At 49.9% G+C, this 20,322-nt stretch overlaps 1 protein-coding gene across 1 annotated transcript in view; it reads right to left on the reverse strand.

Moving 5' to 3' along the window:
* The window catches only part of elmo1 (engulfment and cell motility 1 (ced-12 homolog, C. elegans)), a gene marked incomplete at its 3' end in the record, with an annotated part of 191,011 nt that overhangs the window by 12,941 nt on the left and 157,748 nt on the right, over positions 1 to 20,322 (reverse strand). Inside the window, exon 15 of the mRNA XM_079522966.1 lies at positions 11,030 to 11,142. Coding sequence (XP_079379092.1) covers positions 11,030 to 11,142 — 113 coding nt within the window. The remainder of the gene's footprint in view (positions 1 to 11,029; positions 11,143 to 20,322) is intronic.

Consider the following 20,322-nt stretch of genomic DNA (forward strand, 5'->3'; position numbering starts at 1 on the left):
AAGACACGCAAAATACAGCCCAGAGTCTCTTTTACATGTGAACTGGCCAAGAGGCAGAAACAAAATGACACTTCAATGCTATACATAGTAGTCAAATAGTACAGTCATATTTCACAACAGCCAAATAATACATCCATGACATATACCTCAAGAAAGTATACAACAAATCTCCCAACAAGCTGACGGGCAGAAGAAGCCTTCTTTGTACCAGACAAGAGTGTACCACTCTTGTCTGGTACAAAGAAGGCTCCTTCTGCCCGTCAGCGACTGATATATATATATATATATGCGTGTGCAGGCATGCACGTCTTCTCGTGGGAGCGTGCGGGTTGCCAGTCATGTAGTCGCCAAAAAAAGAACAGACAGAACGATGGTTTTTGCATCACATTGTCAAGTGATAATTGAGCGCAGAAAATGTCACCCGAGGGTCCATTTCTAAATGAACACGCCACGGTCTGCAGTGCCAGCGCGTCCATAGGAAAATCCATCAGAGACCGAATGCTAAGTTGATTAATTTAAACTCCTCTGCTATCATAAGTGTGTACGCTGCACACACAGAGACGAGAGCTCTTACTTAACCCATTTACGCCTGAGGACGATTCTACGAATGCCTTCTAAATTCTGACAGGTTTCTGAAAAACCTTATGTTTCTGTATCAGTGGTGCTCAATATTTGATGTCAAGGACCCCACAAATTATATGTAATAATGCCTCCCCAGAAGCAAAGATTTGAGTTAAAAACGTTCACTCTGCCTGTAATATATTCAAAGATTTGAGGCACATTTTCCACGATTTTTTCAAAAATATCAGATCTACAAGCTCATAGCGCAGCACCGAGTGCCACGCTATGAGCTTGTAGGTCTGATATTTTTCAACAGCTAAAGCATAACATAATGCTTTAAATCACCAAAAAGGGGTTCCCGCCCAAAATGGATTAATGTCTTATTTAATGTCTCATATCCATTCCAACTGACAGCTCTGGCGTAGAGCGAAGGGGGGTGGGGGGGCCCTGAGGGCGTATAGGGAGTGGCTCGGTGTCGAATGTTAAGTAAGGGCTATGATTTATGAACGATCTATTTTATTCCCAAAATGTGGATATTGCATCGATTTCTTTCTCCCCCCCCCACCACCACCACCACCACCACCCCACTTTGAAAAGATTTAAGATTTTACCCAATCTAAAACTCCTAAAACTCTATCATCTCTGCAGTCTATAGGGCGAAGTTTCACCTTGAGTCGCTTCATAAAATCGTCGTCTCTGGAAACCTTCATTTGTCCAAAACGGTTAGTTTTCAGGATTCAAATTCTTATAGAGAGATGACTTCCGCACACCCGGTAGGTTTGGAGCAGGTGCGATGATGACGAGGCATATACAATGTGAAAGGAGGGACACCCGCACACTGCCACTTGCTGGGTTCAGAGATTTTTATTAAAGCAAAGCAACGTTTCTGAGGAAGGTCGCAAGACCGAAACGTTGCTTTGCTTTAATAAAAATCTCTGAACCCAGCAAGTGGCAGTGTGAGGATTCAAATTCTAAAAGCATCGAAAGTAGCAGATCTACACGCTCTAAACGCGGCGCGAAGCGACGCGTTTAGAGCGTGTAGATCTGCTACTTTCGATGCTTTCGTGTGTCGCTGTAGTGTGATCAGCTGTAGTGTGATCAGCTGTAGTGTGATCAGCTGTAGTGTGATCAGCTGTAGTGTGATCAGCTGTAGTGTGATCAGCTGTAGTGTGATCAAGCAGGGCGATGCTTTCGTGTGTCGCTGTAGTGTGATCAGGCAGGGCGATGTGTGTCGCTGTAGTGTGATCAGGCAGGGCGTTGTGTGTCGCTGTAGTGTGATCAGGCAGGGCGTTGTGTGTCGCTGTAGTGTGATCAGGCAGGGCGTTGTGTGTCGCTGTAGTGTGATCAGGCAGGGCGTTGTGTGTCGCTGTAGTGTGATCAGGCAGGGCGTTGTGTGTCGCTGTAGTGTGATCAGGCAGGGCGTTGTGTGTCGCTGTAGTGTGATCAGGCAGGGCGTTGTGTGTCGCTGTAGTGTGATCAGGCAGGGCGTTGTGTGTCGCTGTAGTGTGATCAGGCAGGGCGTTGTGTGTCGCTGTAGTGTGATCAGGCAGGGCGTTGTGTGTCGCTGTAGTGTGATCAGGCAGGGCGTTGTGTGTCGCTGTAGTGTGATCAGGCAGGGCGTTGTGTGTCGCTGTAGTGTGATCAGGCAGGGCGTTGTGTGTCGCTGTAGTGTGATCAGGCAGGGCGTTGTGTGTCGCTGTAGTGTGATCAGGCAGGGCGTTGTGTGTCGCTGTAGTGTGATCAGGCAGGGCGTTGTGTGTCGCTGTAGTGTGATCAGGCAGGGCGTTGTGTGTCGCTGTAGTGTGATCAGGCAGGGCGTTGTGTGTCGCTGTAGTGTGATCAGGCAGGGCGTTGTGTGTCGCTGTAGTGTGATCAGGCAGGGCGTTGTGTGTCGCTGTAGTGTGATCAGGCAGGGCGTTGTGTGTCGCTGTAGTGTGATCAGGCAGGGCGTTGTGTGTCGCTGTAGTGTGATCAGGCAGGGCGTTGTGTGTCGCTGTAGTGTGATCAGGCAGGGCGTTGTGTGTCGCTGTAGTGTGATCAGGCAGGGCGTTGTGTGTCGCTGTAGTGTGATCAGGCAGGGCGTTGTGTGTCGCTGTAGTGTGATCAGGCAGGGCGTTGTGTGTCGCTGTAGTGTGATCAGGCAGGGCGTTGTGTGTCGCTGTAGTGTGATCAGGCAGGGCGTTGTGTGTCGCTGTAGTGTGATCAGGCAGGGCGTTGTGTGTCGCTGTAGTGTGATCAGGCAGGGCGTTGTGTGTCGCTGTAGTGTGATCAGGCAGGGCGTTGTGTGTCGCTGTAGTGTGATCAGGCAGGGCGTTGTGTGTCGCTGTAGTGTGATCAGGCAGGGCGTTGTGTGTCGCTGTAGTGTGATCAGGCAGGGCGTTGTGTGTCGCTGTAGTGTGATCAGGCAGGGCGTTGTGTGTCGCTGTAGTGTGATCAGGCAGGGCGTTGTGTGTCGCTGTAGTGTGATCAGGCAGGGCGTTGTGTGTCGCTGTAGTGTGATCAGGCAGGGCGTTGTGTGTCGCTGTAGTGTGATCAGGCAGGGCGTTGTGTGTCGCTGTAGTGTGATCAGGCAGGGCGTTGTGTGTCGCTGTAGTGTGATCAGGCAGGGCGTTGTGTGTCGCTGTAGTGTGATCAGGCAGGGCGTTGTGTGTCGCTGTAGTGTGATCAGGCAGGGCGTTGTGTGTCGCTGTAGTGTGATCAGGCAGGGCGTTGTGTGTCGCTGTAGTGTGATCAGGCAGGGCGTTGTGTGTCGCTGTAGTGTGATCAGGCAGGGCGTTGTGTGTCGCTGTAGTGTGATCAGGCAGGGCGTTGTGTGTCGCTGTAGTGTGATCAGGCAGGGCGTTGTGTGTCGCTGTAGTGTGATCAGGCAGGGCGTTGTGTGTCGCTGTAGTGTGATCAGGCAGGGCGTTGTGTGTCGCTGTAGTGTGATCAGGCAGGGCGTTGTGTCGCTGTAGTGTGATCAGGCAGGGCGTTGTGTCGCTGTAGTGTGATCAGGCAGGGCGTTGTGTCGCTGTAGTGTGATCAGGCAGGGCGTTGTGTCGCTGTAGTGTGATCAGGCAGGGCGTTGTGTCGCTGTAGTGTGATCAGGCAGGGCGTTGTGTCGCTGTAGTGTGATCAGGCAGGGCGTTGTGTCGCTGTAGTGTGATCAGGCAGGGCGTTGTGTCGCTGTAGTGTGATCAGGCAGGGCGTTGTGTCGCTGTAGTGTGATCAGGCAGGGCGTGTCGCTGTAGTGTGATCAGGCAGGGCGTTGTGTCGCTGTAGTGTGATCAGGCAGGGCGTGTCGCTGTAGTGTGATCAGGCAGGGCGTTGTGTCGCTGTAGTGTGATCAGGCAGGGCGTGTCGCTGTAGTGTGATCAGGCAGGGCAGAATATGGTCAGAATAAGGAGATAAGAGGTTTCTGGCCGGCAGCAACGATACGAGTTCAGACGGCCTCACCTGACGATAGCGTTTCATCAGAAAAAACATCAGGAGGCCTCAGAGGTGGACAGAGATGAAGCCTTTCATCTCCACTATGGCCCTGAGGGGCGGGGCGGGGCGGGGCGGGGCGGGGCGGGGCGGGGCGGTGCCGTCGCTGCATCCTCTAGAGTAACCCGAGTATACCTTTAACTTATAACGTACAGTATTGGTGGGTACTTTTACTTTACTTTCCATTTGTTTTGATGCTTCATAATATTTTATCTCTATATTGTAGGTTCTTGTGTTTTATTTTATTTTTTTGTAAATGGCCCAATAGAGATAATTCTGGGGGTCCTTGACATGAAAAAGGTTGAGCAGAAAACTATTAGGATTTAGAAGCCTTTTTTTCAATCGACATCAGTCCAAAATGGGTTAAAATACCCAACCGTGGGTTTTGATCACTATACCTGCCTGGCTGTCCTTTAAAAAGGAAAGCTGGAGCACATCTTCCAGCGTCTGGCTCGCTCTGCCAGCGTGTCGATATAATAATAAGTGAGACGCTCAGAGAACAAAGGCTGAGAAATGTCAACTCTCCAAGGAGACACACGGAGACATGAAAGAGAGGGAGGTGTGTGTGTGTGCGCGCGTGCGTGCGTGCGTGCACGCGTGCATGCGCGCGTGCGTGTGTGCGGGGCTTAAGGAAGTACGCAACGTGATGAAAGAAGAAGTCTGCAGGGGCGAGATGGGAGAGAGAGAGGGAGAGAGCGAGGGAGAGAGCGAGAGCGAGAGCGCGCGCGAGAGAGAGAGAGAGCGAGAGCGAGAGAGAGAGAGGGGTCAGACAGTTCAGAACAGTTGTTCTCAAACTATTTCGTAAGGACCTGCACAACATAGTAGTAAGTAGCCTTGCCGAGCCATGAGGCCCATAGGGCAGGAGCCTATCTCCTGTTTCTGTAGCGTGAGGCAGCTTGATGTACAAGTACACCCCCTGGACATGACGCTAGTATGTCGCAGGGACTTACCCCCAATCCAACCCTTTATGCTGAGTGTCAAGCAGGGAGGCACTGGGTCCCATTTTTTAGAGTCTTTGGTATGACCAGGCCGGGGATTGAACCCCAACCTCCCAGTCTCAGGGCGGACACTCTAACCACAAGGCCACTGAGCTGGTGCACAACATGCTATGTATGTATTTGGCATTGTGAGCTTGTAGATCGGCTATTTTCAAACGGCCGAAATGCATGTAGGGCTTAAGTGGTTAATGTAGGTTAGGTGATTGCGTCGCATTTACTATATGAAATCGTACATTTTTGTCCGTCGGTCAGTCATTGTATCACATCACTCAAAATCCCCATACATGGGAAAACCCCCATATATGGTGCCCACGTCTCATGACATCACGTGACATCATCAGGGATAGGGATCGTCGATGTCATAGTAAATGTGAGCTGCTGTCGCAATATATCTCCATATATGGATATATGTCAGAACCTGTTCTGACATTCCATATGTTCATCCTTCCACTCAAGAGAATGTCCCCGCTACCACCCTTAGATCTCCATATATGGAGCTGACCTGTTCTGACAGGTTCGGCGGATGCGTGGATGTCCTCAGGCGTCTTACTGGTTATAAGCCACTCTACCCCTGATCCACCGCCGCCCCTTGATTGATGATGATGTCACTGGTACAGTGACAGCCCTCCTCTGACACACAGACAGACCCAGTAGACAGAAATGGTACCGTATTATGCTAAGTTGAAAATAGATGAAGTCGTCCTTTACCCACTTTCACTTAAAAAAATTAAATAATAAGCTCGCAACACGTTGCATTGGCGATGCACTGTGACTTTTGCGTGCATGCGATGGGCGTTCACACGCACGCACGCACACACACACACACACGCACACACACACACTCCAATGCGTGTGCCACAGGAATTAATTAAGCCAAGTGCCGACAGGATATGAGTTATAGATTTGAATGTACATCGACAGCTCTCCAGTGTGTCTACCAGACTACCTCCTCCCACCACAGTCTGGACTCTCCCTGCTCCAGACTACCTCCTCCCACCACAGTCTGGTCTCTCCCTGCTCCAGACTACCTCCTACCACCACAGTCTGGTCTCTCCCTGCTCCAGACTACCTCCTCCCACCACAGTCTAGTCTCTCCCTGCTCCAGACTACCTCCCACCAGTCTGGTCTCTCCCTGCTCCAGACTACCTCCTCCCACCACAGTCTGGTCTCTCTCCCTGCTCCAGACTACCTCCTCCCACCACAGTCTGGTCTCTCCCTGCTCCAGACTACCTCCTCTCACCACAGTCTGGTCTCTCCCTGCTCCAGACTACCTCCTCTCACCACAGTCTGGTCTCTCCCTGCTCCAGACTACCTCCTCCCACCACAGTCTGGTCTCTCCCTGCTCCAGACTACCTCCTCCCACCACAGTCTGGTCTCTCCCTGCTCCAGACTACCTCCTCCCACCACAGTCTGGTCTCTCCCTGCTCCAGACTACCTCCTCCCACCACAGTCTGGTCTCTCCCTGCTCCAGACTACCTCCTCCCACCACAGTCTGGTCTCTCCCTGCTCCAGACTACCTCCTCCCGCCACAGTCTGGACTCTCCCTGCTCCAGACTACCTCCTCCCACCACAGTCTGGTCTCTCCCTGCTCCAGACTACCTCCTCTCACCACAGTCTGGTCTCTCCCTGCTCCAGACTACCTCCTCTCACCACAGTCTGGTCTCTCCCTGCTACAGACTACCTCCTCCCACCACAGTCTGGACTCTCCCTGCTCCAGACTACCTCCTCCCACCACAGTCTGGTCTCTCCCTGCTCCAGACTACCTCCACAGTCTGGTCTCTCCCTGCTCCAGACTACCTCCTCAACACCACAGTCTGGACTCTCCCTGCTCCAGACTACCTCCTCCCACCACAGTCTGGACTCTCCCTGCTCCAGACTACCTCCTCCCACCACAGTCTGGTCTCTCCCTGCTCCAGACTACCTCCTCCCACCACAGTCTGGACTCTCTCTGCTCCAGACTACCTCCTCCCACCACAGTCTGGTCTCTCTCCCTGCTCCAGACTACCTCCTCCCACCACAGTCTGGACTCTCCCTGCTCCAGACTACCTCCTCCCACCACAGTCTGGACTCTCCCTGCTCCAGACTACCTCCTCCCACCACAGTCTGGTCTCTCCCTGCTCCAGACTACCTCCTCCCACCACAGTCTGGACTCTCTCTGCTCCAGACTACCTCCTCCCACCACAGTCTGGTCTCTCTCCCTGCTCCAGACTACCTCCTCCCACCACAGTCTGGACTCTCCCTGCTCCAGACTACCTCCTCCCACCACAGTCTGGTCTCTCCCTGCTCCAGACTACCTCCACAGTCTGGTCTCTCTCCCTGCTCCAGACTACCTCCACAGTCTGGTCTCTCCCTGCTCCAGACTACCTCCTCCCACTACAGTCTGGTCTCTCCCTGCTCCAGACTACCTCCTCCCACCACAGCCTCCTCTGAGCTTCAACAACACAAAGACGTCTCTCAAGACAGAGCACCCCCGGTTGGTTTGGAAGGCCGGCTTCTATGTATTTGGCCACGGACGGACCCCCACCTGAAATGATTCAGTGAAATTATTCTGTGTTATTTTTGCCAGGGACCCCCATACAAGAATAGTATAAAGTCGGGCTCAAGAGGTTAATACATGTTTTGTAATAACTAAGTACATGTACTTAACGATTTAAGTACATGTATTTAGTTACTTTCCATCATTGGTAGAGGCTAAATGGTCTCTCTCTCTCTCTCTCTCTCTGACAGCAGTCTGTGAAAATGTGATATTAGGCTGATCCGTCCGCTGAAATGTATCTCTCCCCCTCCCCCTCTTAATCCTCTAGCAATGCACCACGGCAAACACGCTCGCTCGCACGCACGCACGCAGGCAGGCAGGCAGGCAGGCAGGCAGGCAGGCAGGCAGGCACACACACACACACACACACACACACACACACACACACACACACACACACACACACACACACACACACACACACACAGTGTAAGTCAGGAGTTCATGAAGAGAGCCATAGAGTCCTTGACGGGGCCTCCAGCTAAATGTGTAAATGGAGAAAAAAAAGAAAAAAAAGTTTAACCACTTTAACCCTATGTTATACTTTTTGAAAATGATCAGAAGCACGAGCTGTCCGTGGACAGCATCATCACCATGGAGTCCACCTCCCAGTACACACAGAAGCAGGGCAGCTCTCTGTACAATACAGCATCAGCACCATGGACAGTTCCATGGGCAGCTCTCACTCAGTACAAGACAGCATCAGCACCATGGACAGTTCCATGGGCAGCTCTCACTCAGTACAAGACAGCATCAGCACCATAGACAGTTCCATGGACAGCTCTCAGTACAAGACAGCATCAGCACCATAGACAGTTCCATGGACAGCTCTCAGTACAAGATAGCATCAGCACCATAGACAGTTCCATGGGCAGCTCTCACTCAGTACAAGACAGTTTCAGCACCATAGACAGTTCCATGAGCAGCTCTCACTCAGTACAAGACAGCATCAGCACCATAGACAGTTCCATGGGCAGCTCTCAGTAAAAGACAGCATCAGCACCATAGACAGTTCCATGGAAAGCTCTCAGTACAAGACAGCATCGGCACCATGGACAGCTCCCAGTAAAAGAAAAAGCAGGACAGCTCTCAGTGCAAGACAGCATCAGCACCATGGACAGTTACATGGAGCGCCGCTTTGTTTCGGTTCTTCCAAGGGCGGGAACCCCTTTTGGTGTTTCAAGCATTATGTTATACTTTAGCTATTGAAAAATAGCAGATCTACAAGCTCATAGCGCAGCACCGAGTGCCGCGCTATGAACTTGTAGGTCTGCTATTTTTGAAAAATCTTAAAAATGTGGCGCAAATCTTTGAATATATATTCTTTCAAAGTGAATGTTTTTAACTCAGGTCTAAATGGATTAAATGTTGAATGGAGTATAACTACTAGTTTAGTCTCAACCAGTCGCTACGAGTTGGAATAGAGAAGATGGATATACCAAACAAACTATTCCTAGAAGCAGAACTAAAAAAACATCACTAGGATGCTAGGATGCTTCTACATTTTGTAGAATCGTCCTCAGGTCTAAATGGGTTAACCCATTTTGACCTGAGATCAGATTCAAAAAAATGTCTTCTACATCCTGACAGTTTTCTGAAAAAGTTTCTATGTCAGTGGTTCTTCGATTTTTCAAAAATAGCAGACCTACAAGCTCGTAGCGCGCCACTCGGTGGCGCGCTATGAGCTTGTAGATCTGCTATTTTTTCAATAGCTAAAGCATAACATAATGCTAACACCAAAAGGGGTTCCTGCCCCAAAATGGGTTAAATAAGACATTACACTCAGCGTACACAGCGTACACTCTTATTGTGGTAACTTGTCTATGTGTGCAGCGTACACTCTTATTGTGGTAACTTGTCTATGTGTGCAGCGTACACTCTTATTGTGGTAACTTGTCTATGTGTGCAGCGTACACTCTTATTGTGGTAACTTCACATCAAGAGAGGCACAAACTCAGCCTTTGTGTCTTTGATGCTTCATCTCAGATTTGCAGAGCAAACAATACAGAAACCACGTGGGATTCACGCGGGAAAACATAAACAAACATAAATAAACAACAATGATACGGTTGATGGATGTACAAAACGATCATTACACCACACTAAACAAAACGATCATTACACCACACTAAACTAAACGATCATTACACCACACTAAACTAAATAACGATCATTACACCACACTAAACTAAATAACGATCATTACACCACACTAAACTAAATAACAATCATTACACCACACTAAACTAAATAACGATCATTACACCACACTAAACTAAATAACGATCATTACACCACACTAAACTAAATAACGATCATTACACCACACTAAACTAAATAACAATCATTACACCACACTAAACTAAATAACGATCATTACACCACACTAAACTAAATAACGATCATTACACCACACTAAACTAAATAATTAGAACGCTTCTGGCCGAGAGGAAACAGTTTGGTTTCTGCCGTGTTTTCCGCCCGCCTGATGCATAGAGTATATATATAATAGAGACTGAACTGGCGCGAAGCTCCGCCCCCCCAGCTATTCATGTCAGTGGAAGTTGCTCAGTGGCGTTTTGAAGCACCCGGAAGACTGCCGGAAGTACCGTCTCAGAACGTCTACTTCCGCATTTGACCACCAAATTTTGGTGGTCAAATGCGGAAGTGCAACCGAGCGCTCAATGTTAAAGCCCAGCTGCACGGGGTTTCCCGGTCATGAATCCACGGGTCCGCCTGTAGTCCCTCCTCCTACCACTAGGGAGGAGAGCTTCAACGTTGGAAAGTCTGCCTGCCCCCTTGGCCTGATGACACAAAGTCGCACGCACACGGGCACAGGCACACGCACAAACACACACGCACGCACACGCACAGTTCTGCATTCTGAGTGTTCTTACCGACACGCCAAGGCGGCACCAACATCCTACCTAATCAGCCTATACAGTCCTCCTAGTTTCAACGCACGCACGCACGCACACACGCACGCACGCACGCACGCACGCACGCACGCACGCACGCACGCACGCACATACACACGCAAACACGCACACGCACAGACACACACACAGACACACACACAGACACACAAGTAAACACAGTCACAGTCTAAATAAGGTCATGAAGGTCAGGAAGAGAGAAAGCGATCAGATCATTTCACTCTGATGTGTGGAGGCGTTTCCTGGGCGTGTTGATGCGTCGTAATTAAAAGGTACAGGTGCTAAATCCTCCTCTGACCCTCACAGGTTTACTGCTGCTTCCCCGTCTAATTAACAAGACCATTTACTGGCCACATCTCCTCACATGTGATCAAGGGCTCCTCCGGAATGTCTGACATTTATCTTGTGTGTGCGCGTGTCTCCGTACATCTTTGTACTGTGCTCTGTGTGCGTGCGTGCGTGCGTGCGTGCGTGCGTGCGTGCGTGCGTGCGTGCGTGCGTGCGTGCGTGCGTGCGTGCGTGCGTGCGTGCACCTTGTCTCCTGCGGCCGCCGATCTTCCTGAAGCAGGTGCCTTCACACAGCCTGTTGAGCCTCTGCTGTTTGATCAGCTCCATGATCTCTGGCTGGATCTTCTCCCGGAGCTCCCTGGGGACATTGATTGATTGATTGATTGATTGATTGATTGATTGATGAAATAGAACATATGTCATGTAACATGCATCTGAAGGAAGCCTGAGGTCAGTCCCCATGGGTAGCCTCGGAAACCCAGACGTTTTTATTTCCAGGGAGAAAAAAAAAAGTCTGGGGTCCGAGTCCACTTCAATTCGGCATAGAGTAGCGCAAATGTCGATCACTCTCTGCTGATTTCTGATCGTCTGCACCTTTGTTAAATTGATGCACACACGCACACCCGTACACACACACACACTCCTCTCTCTCTGTCGCTCTAATTAATTAGTCTCATGTCGCGCAGCTGCGTCTAGATTCTCCCGGCGGATCCTGCCGGGAGCTAACCTGACTCCGCCAGATGGGGCAGCAGAGAGTACACTGGGTCTGCCTGAGAGTTCCCAGATGGGAGCAGGAGGGGGGAACCCAGTGTACTCTCTGCTGCCACCATCTGGCGGAGTCAGGTTAGCTGCCTATGCCATAGAAAGCATAGGTGGACCCCAGGCTAGTCCCCAGGTTGGCAGAGGGAGTGGTGCGCCCAGGATTACATTATTAGACAACTGAAAAACAAAACAAGAAAAACAAAATGGGTTACAAAAATCGTGGGATAGAAATCCCACCCCCCCAAAAAAAAAAATATATATATATATAATAAAACAAGCTTACAGCTTGTTTCCATTGTAGTCCTTAGTAAGCGTTGTGTATGATGTCATGCAGTGCGGTGCTGTTGAGTGCTGAGTGCATGAAAATGCATAGATGTGCTGATGTGTCCCTATATGGGCACGTAATGAAGAGTGGATGTGTGGGTGTACCTGCCACGCAAAGTACGCACGCACACACGCTCACGCACACACACGCATATTACGATAAAATGGTGAGGTCATCAACATTTTTATGCCGTGATTTCACGAACGAACGAATCCATAAGTTATGGTCCTCATTAGTTCACATGCAATATACATCTGACAGGTAGGTAATGCACCGCAACGCTAGAGGCTTGTTATAGGGTAGGAAGGCAGGTAGGTAATGCACCGCAACGCAAGAGGATTGTTATAGGGTAGGAAGGCAGGTAGGTAATGCACCGCAACGCTAGAGGATTGTTATAGGGTAGGAAGGCAGGTAGGTAATGCACCGCAACGCTAGAGGATTGTTATACCGTAGGAAGGCAGGTAGGTAATGCACCGCAACGCAAGAGGCTTGTTATACAGTAGGAAGGCAGGTAGGTAATGCACCGCAACGCAAGAGGATTGTTATAGGGTAGGAAGGCCGGTAGGTAATGCACCGCAACGCTAGAGGCTTGTTATAGGGTAGGAAGGCCGGTAGGTAACGCACCGCAACGCTAGAGGATTGTTATAGGGTAGGAAGGCAGGTAGGTAATGCACCGCAACGCAAGAGGCTTGTTATACAGTAGGAAGGCAGGTAGGTAATGCACCGCAACGCTAGAGGATTGTTATAGGGTAGGAAGGCAGGTAGGTAATGCACCGCAACGCTAGAGGATTGTTATAGGGTAGGAAGGCAGGTAGGTAATGCACCGCAACGCTAGAGGCTTGTTATACGGTAGGAAGGCAGGTAGGTAATGCACCGCAACGCTAGAGGCTTGTTATACAGGTAGGAAGGCAGGTAGGTAATGCACCGCAACGCTAGAGGATTGTTATACGGTGGGTAGGTAGGTAGGTAATGCACCGCAACGCTAGAGGATTGTTATACCGTAGGAAGGCAGGTAGGTAATGCACCGCAACGCTAGAGGCTTGTTATACGGTAGGAAGGCAGGTAGGTAATGCACCGCAACGCTAGAGGCTTGTTATACGGTAGGAAGGCAGGTAGGTAATGCACCGCAACGCTAGAGGCTTGTTATAGGGTAGGAAGGCAGGTAGGTAATGCACCGCAACGCTAGAGGATTGTTATAGGGTAGGAAGGCAGGTAGGTAATGCACCGCAACGCTAGAGGATTGTTATAGGGTAGGAAGGCAGGTAGGTAATGCACCGCAACGCTAGAGGATTGTTATAGGGTAGGAAGGCAGGTAGGTAATGCACCGCAACGCTAGAGGATTGTTATAGGGTAGGAAGGCAGGTAGGTAATGCACCGCAACGCTAGAGGCTTGTTATAGGGTAGGAAGGCAGGTAGGTAATGCACCGCAACGCTAGAGGCTTGTTATAGGGTAGGAAGGCAGGTAGGTAATGCACCGCAACGCTAGAGGATTGTTATACGGTAGGTAGGAAGGCAGGTAGGTAATGCACCGCAACGCTAGAGGATTGTTATACGGTAGGTAGGAAGGCAGGTAGGTAATGCACCGCAACGCTAGAGGCTTGTTATACGGTAGGTAGGAAGGCAGGTAGGTAATGCACCGCAACGCTAGAGGCTTGTTATACGGTAGGTAGGAAGGCAGGTAGGTAATGCACCGCAACACTAGAGGCTTGTTATACGGTAGGTAGGAAGGCAGGTAGGTAATGCACCGCAACGCTAGAGGCTTGTTATACGGTAGGTAGGAAGGCAGGTAGGTAATGCACCGCAACACTAGAGGCTTGTTATACGGTAGGTAGGAAGGCAGGTAGGTAATGCACCGCAACGCTAGAGGCTTGTTATACGGTAGGTAGGAAGGCAGGTAGGTAATGCACCGCAACGCTAGAGGCTTGTTATACGGTAGGTAGGAAGGCAGGTAGGTAATGCACCGCAACGCTAGAGGATTGTTATACGGTGGGAAGGCAGGTAGGTAATGCACCGCAACGCTAGAGGATTGTTATACGGTGGGAAGGCAGGTAGGTAATGCACCGCAACGCTAGAGGCTTGTTATACGGTAGGTAGGAAGGCAGGTAGGTAATGCACCGCAACGCTAGAGGCTTGTTATACGGTAGGTAGGAAGGCAGGTAGGTAATGCACCGCAACGCTAGAGGATTGTTATAGGGTAGGAAGGCAGGTAGGTAATGCACCGCAACGCAAGAGGATTGTTATAGGGTAGGAAGGCAGGTAGGTAATGCACCGCAACGCTAGAGGATTGTTATACCGTAGGAAGGCAGGTAGGTAATGCACCACAACGCTAGAGGATTGTTATACCGTAGGAAGGCAGGTAGGTAATGCACCGCAACGCTAGAGGATTGTTATAGGGTAGGAAGGCAGGTAGGTAATGCACCGCAACGCAAGAGGATTGTTATAGGGTAGGAAGGCAGGTAGGTAATGCACCGCAACGCAAGAGGCTTGTTATACCGTAGGAAGGCAGGTAGGTAATGCACCGCAACGCTAGAGGATTGTTATAGGGTAGGAAGGCAGGTAGGTAATGCACCGCAACGCTAGAGGATTGTTATAGGGTAGGAAGGCAGGTAGGTAATGCACCGCAACGCAAGAGGATTGTTATAGGGTAGGAAGGCAGGTAGGTAATGCACCGCAACGCAAGAGGCTTGTTATACCGTAGGAAGGCAGGTAGGTAATGCACCGCAACGCTAGAGGCTTGTTATACCGTAGGAAGGCAGGTAGGTAATGCACCGCAACGCTAGAGGATTGTTGTACGGTAGGAAGGCAGGTAGGTAATGCACCGCAACGCTAGAGGATTGTTGTACGGTAGGAAGGCAGGTAGGTAATGCACCGCAACGCTAGAGGATTGTTATAGGGTAGGAAGGCAGGTAGGTAATGCACCGCAACGCTAGAGGATTGTTATAGGGTAGGAAGGCAGGTAGGTAATGCACCGCAACGCTAGAGGCTTGTTATAGCGTAGGAAGGCAGGTAGGTAATGCACCGCAACGCTAGAGGCTTGTTATACGGTAGGTAGGAAGGCAGGTAGGTAATGCACCGCAACGCTAGAGGATTGTTATACGGTAGGAAGGCAGGTAGGTAATGCACCGCAACGCTAGAGGATTGTTGTACGGTAGGAAGGCAGGTAGGTAATGCACCGCAACGCTAGAGGATTGTTGTACGGTAGGAAGGCAGGTAGGTAATGCACCGCAACGCTAGAGGATTGTTATACAGTAGGAAGGCAGGTAGGTAATGCACCGCAACGCTAGAGGATTGTTATACCGTAGGAAGGCAGGTAGGTAATGCACCGCAACGCTAGAGGATTGTTATACCGTAGGTAGGAAGGCAGGTAGGTAATGCACCGCAACGCTAGAGGATTGTTATACCGTAGGTAGGAAGGCAGGTAGGTAATGCACCGCAACGCAAGAGGCTTGTTATAGGGTAGGAAGGCAGGTAGGTAATGCACCGCAACGCTAGAGGCTTGTTATAGGGTAGGAAGGCAGGTAGGTAATGCACCGCAACGCTAGAGGCTTGTTATAGGGTAGGAAGGCAGGTAGGTAATGCACCGCAACGCTAGAGGATTGTTATAGGGTAGGAAGGCAGGTAGGTAATGCACCGCAACGCTAGAGGCTTGTTATAGGGTAGGAAGGCAGGTAGGTAATGCACCGCAACGCTAGAGGCTTGTTATAGGGTAGGAAGGCAGGTAGGTAATGCACCGCAACGCTAGAGGCTTGTTATAGGGTAGGAAGGCAGGTAGGTAATGCACCGCAACGCTAGAGGCTTGTTATAGGGTAGGAAGGCAGGTAGGTAATGCACCGCAACGCTAGAGGATTGTTATAGGGTAGGAAGGCAGGTAGGTAATGCACCGCAACGCTAGAGGCTTGTTATAGGGTAGGAAGGCAGGTAGGTAATGCACCGCAACGCTAGAGGATTGTTATAGGGTAGGAAGGCAGGTAGGTAATGCACCGCAACGCTAGAGGATTGTTATAGGGTGGGAAGGCAGGTAGGTAATGCACCGCAACGCTAGAGGCTTGTTATAGGGTAGGAAGGCAGGTAGGTAATGCACCGCAACGCTAGAGGCTTGTTATAGGGTAGGAAGGCAGGTAGGTAATGCACCGCAACGCTAGAGGCTTGTTATAGGGTAGGAAGGCAGGTAGGTAACGCACCGCAACGCTAGAGGATTGTTATAGGGTAGGAAGGCAGGTAGGTAATGCACCGCAACGCTAGAGGATTGTTATAGGGTAGGAAGGCAGGTAGGTAATGCACCGCAACGCTAGAGGATTGTTATAGGGTAGGAAGGCAGGTAGGTAATGCACCGCAACGCTAGAGGATTGTTATAGGGTAGGAAGGCAGGTAGGTAATGCACCGCAACGCTAGAGGCTTGTTATAGGGTAGGAAGGCAGGTAGGTAATGCACCGCAACGCTAGAGGCTTGTTATAGGGTAGGAAGGCAGGTAGGTAATGCACCGCAACGCTAGAGGATTGTTATAGGGTAGGAAGGCAGGTAGGTAATGCACCGCAACGCTAGAGGCTTGTTATAGGCTAGGAAGGCAGGTAGGTAATGCACCGCAACGCTAGAGGATTGTTATAGGGTAGGAAGGCAGGTAGGTAATGCACCGCAACGCTAGAGGATTGTTATACCGTAGGAAGGCAGGTAGGTAATGCACCGCAACGCTAGAGGCTTGTTATAGGGCAGGAAGGCAGGTAGGTAATGCACCGCAACGCTAGAGGATTGTTATACCGTAGGAAGGCAGGTAGGTAATGCACCGCAACGCTAGAGGCTTGTTATAGGGTAGGAAGGCAGGTAGATAATGCACCGCAACGCTAGAGGCTTGTTATAGGGTAGGAAGGCAGGTAGGTAATGCACCGCAACGCTAGAGGCTTGTTATAGGGTAGGAAGGCAGGTAGGTAATGCACCGCAACGCTAGAGGATTGTTATAGGGTAGGAAGGCAGGTAGGTAATGCACCGCAACGCTAGAGGATTGTTATAGGGTAGGAAGGCAGGTAGGTAATGCACCGCAACGCTAGAGGATTGTTATACGGTAGGTAGGAAGGCAGGTAGGTAATGCACCGCAACGCTAGAGGCTTGTTATAGGGTAGGAAGGCAGGTAGGTAATGCACCGCAACGCTAGAGGATTGTTATAGGGTAGGAAGGCAGGTAGGTAATGCACCGCAACGCTAGAGGATTGTTATAGGGTAGGAAGGCAGGTAGGTAATGCACAGCAACGCTAGAGGATTGTTATAGGGTGGGAAGGCAGGTAGGTAATGCACCGCAACGCTAGAGGATTGTTATAGGGTAGGCAGGCAGGTAGGTAATGCACCGCAACGCTAGAGGATTGTTATACTGTAGGAAGGCAGGTAGGTAATGCACCGCAACGCTAGAGGATTGTTATAGGGTAGGAAGGCAGGTAGGTAATGCACCGCAACGCTAGAGGATTGTTATACCGTAGGAAGGCAGGTAGGTAATGCACCGCAACGCTAGAGGATTGTTATAGGGTAGGAAGGCAGGTAGGTAATGCACCGCAACGCTAGAGGATTGTTATACGGCAGGAAGGCAGGTAGGTAATGCACCGCAACGCTAGAGGCTTGTTATAGGGTAGGAAGGCAGGTAGGTAATGCACCACAACGCTAGAGGATTGTTATAGGGTAGGAAGGCAGGTAGGTAATGCACCGCAACGCTAGAGGCTTGTTATAGGGTAGGCAGGCAGGTAGGTAATGCACCGCAACGCTAGAGGATTGTTATACCGTAGGAAGGCAGGTAGGTAATGCACCGCAACGCTAGAGGATTGTTATAGGGTAGGAAGGCAGGTAGGTAATGCACCGCAACGCTAGAGGCTTGTTATACGGCAGGAAGGCAGGTAGGTAATGCACCGCAACGCTAGAGGCTTGTTATAGGGTAGGCAGGCAGGTAGGTAATGCACCGCAACGCTAGAGGATTGTTATAGGGCAGGAAGGCAGGTAGGTAATGCACCGCAACGCTAGAGGATTGTTATAGGGCAGGAAGGCAGGTAGGTAATGCACCGCAACGCAAGAGGCTTCACGCACACTTCTCGCACTCTGTAGGGTGGAAACCTCATATGTCCCAAAACTAGGGATGTCCCGATACACTTGTTTCATTTACGATCCGATCCCGATACCACAATTTCTGTGTTAGTCGATACCGATACCGATACCAGAGAATAATATAATAATAAAAAAATTAAAATGATCTAATCACCAACCGGGAATAGTGTTTATAGCTATCCAGCTATATATCTCGTGTTGTGTTTATAGCAGACTCCTCACTCAAATGTGGACTTGCAGATCGGGACATCTCTACCCAAAACTGTTACTTTCAAAAATAGCACCAAAAAAATCTACGAGCTCAAAATGTGTCTCTTCGCGCTGCATTTAAAGCTTGCGGATCTGCTATTTTTACGATACGTTTTGCGTGGCAATGTAGTATACGATCAAGTAGCTGGGTATTGATTTAGGATAGGAGGAAAAAAAACACAAAACGTTGGAGATATGGAGATAGGAGGTCTCTGGTCTCTGCCTGACAGCCAACGATAGACTGTACAGGAAGGTATTGTGGGGAAACTACACACGCTGCATGTGCTCAGGGCTCGTCAAAGGCTCGTTAAGCGAACATCTGCACGCTCGTCTCCTGACTATTTAATGTGCATGGTGGTGGTGGTGGTGGAGGTGGAGGAGGTGGTGGTGGTGGAGGAATGCTAAGCACAGCATCCATTATGCAGTCAACTCTCCTAGAGCTGTGCTGTCTCTCTCTCTCAACTCTCCCTCTCACAGTATGTTAGTGTCTCTCTCTCAACTCTCCCTCTCACAGTATGTTAGTGTCTCTCTCTCTCAGCTCTCCCTCTCACAGTATGTTAGTGTCTCTCTCTCAACTCTCCCTCTCACAGTATGTTAGTGTCTCTCTCTCTCAGCTCTCCCTCTCACAGTATGTTAGTGTCTCTCTCTCAACTCTCCCTCTCACAGTATGTTAGTGTCTCTCTCTCAACTCTCCCTCTCACAGTATGTTAGTGTCTCTCTCTCAACTCTCCCTCTCACAGTATGTTAGTGTCTCTCTCTCAACTCTCCCTCTCACAGTATGTTAGTGTCTCTCTCTCAACTCTCCCTCTCACAGTATGTTAGTGTCTCTCTCTCTCAGCTCTCCCTCTCACAGTATGTTAGTGTCTCTCTCTCTCAACTCTCCCTCTCACAGTATGTTAGTGTCTCTCTCTCTCAACTCTCCCTCTCACAGTATGTTAGTGTCTCTCTCTCAACTCTCCCTCTCACAGTATGTTAGTGTCTCTCTCTCAGCTCTCCCTCTCACAGTATGTTAGTGTCTCTCTCTCATCTCTCCCTCTCACAGTATGTTAGTGTCTCTCTCAGCTCTCCCTCTCACAGTATGTTAGTGTCTCTCTCTCAACTCTCCCTCTCACAGTATGTTAGTGTCTCTCTCAGCTCTCCCTCTCACAGTATGTTAGTGTCTCTCTCTCTCTCAACTCTCCCTCTCACAGTATGTTAGTGTCTCTCTCAACTCTCCCTCTCACAGTATGTTAGTGTCTCTCTCTCAACTCTCCCTCTCACAGTATGTTAGTGTCTCTCTCTCTCTCATCTCTCCCTCTCACAGTATGTTAGTGTCTCTCTCTCAGCTCTCACTCTCACAGTATGTTAGTGTCTCTCTCTCAACTCTCCCTCTCACAGTATGTTAGTGTCTCTCTCTCTCATCTCTCCCTCTCACAGTATGTTAGTGTCTCTCTCTCAGCTCTGACAGTATGTTAGTGTCTCTCTCTCTCAGCTCTCCCTCTCACAGTATGTTAGTGTCTCTCTCTCAACTCTCCCTCTCACAGTATGTTAGTGTCTCTCTCTCAGCTCTCCCTCTCACAGTATGTTAGTGTCTCTCTCTCATCTCTCCCTCTCACAGTATGTTAGTGTCTCTCTCTCAGCTCTCCCTCTCACAGTATGTTAGTGTCTCTCTCTCAACTCTCCCTCTCACAGTATGTTAGTGTCTCTCTCTCTCAGCTCTCCCTCTCACAGTATGTTAGTGTCTCTCTCTCTCAGCTCTCCCTCTCACAGTATGTTAGTGTCTCTCTCTCTCAGCTCTCCCTCTCACAGTATGTTAGTGTCTCTCTCTCTCACAGTATGTTAGTGTCTCTCTCTCTCACAGTATGTTAGTGTCTCTCTCTCAGCTCTCACAGTATGTTAGTGTCTCTCTCTCAGCTCTCCCTCTCACAGTATGTTAGTGTCTCTCTCTCATCTCTCCCTCTCACAGTATGTTAGTGTCTCTCTCTCTCAGCTCTCCCTCTCACAGTATGTTAGTGTCTCTCTCTCAACTCTCCCTCTCACAGTATGTTAGTGTCTCTCTCTCATCTCTCCCTCTCACAGTATGTTAGTGTCTCTCTCTCTCAGCTCTCCCTCTCACAGTATGTTAGTGTCTCTCTCTCTCTCTCTC

Source organism: Electrona antarctica (genome assembly GCF_951216825.1).
Source record: "Electrona antarctica genome assembly, chromosome: 15".
In the NCBI taxonomy this organism is placed as follows: Eukaryota; Metazoa; Chordata; class Actinopteri; order Myctophiformes; family Myctophidae; genus Electrona; species Electrona antarctica.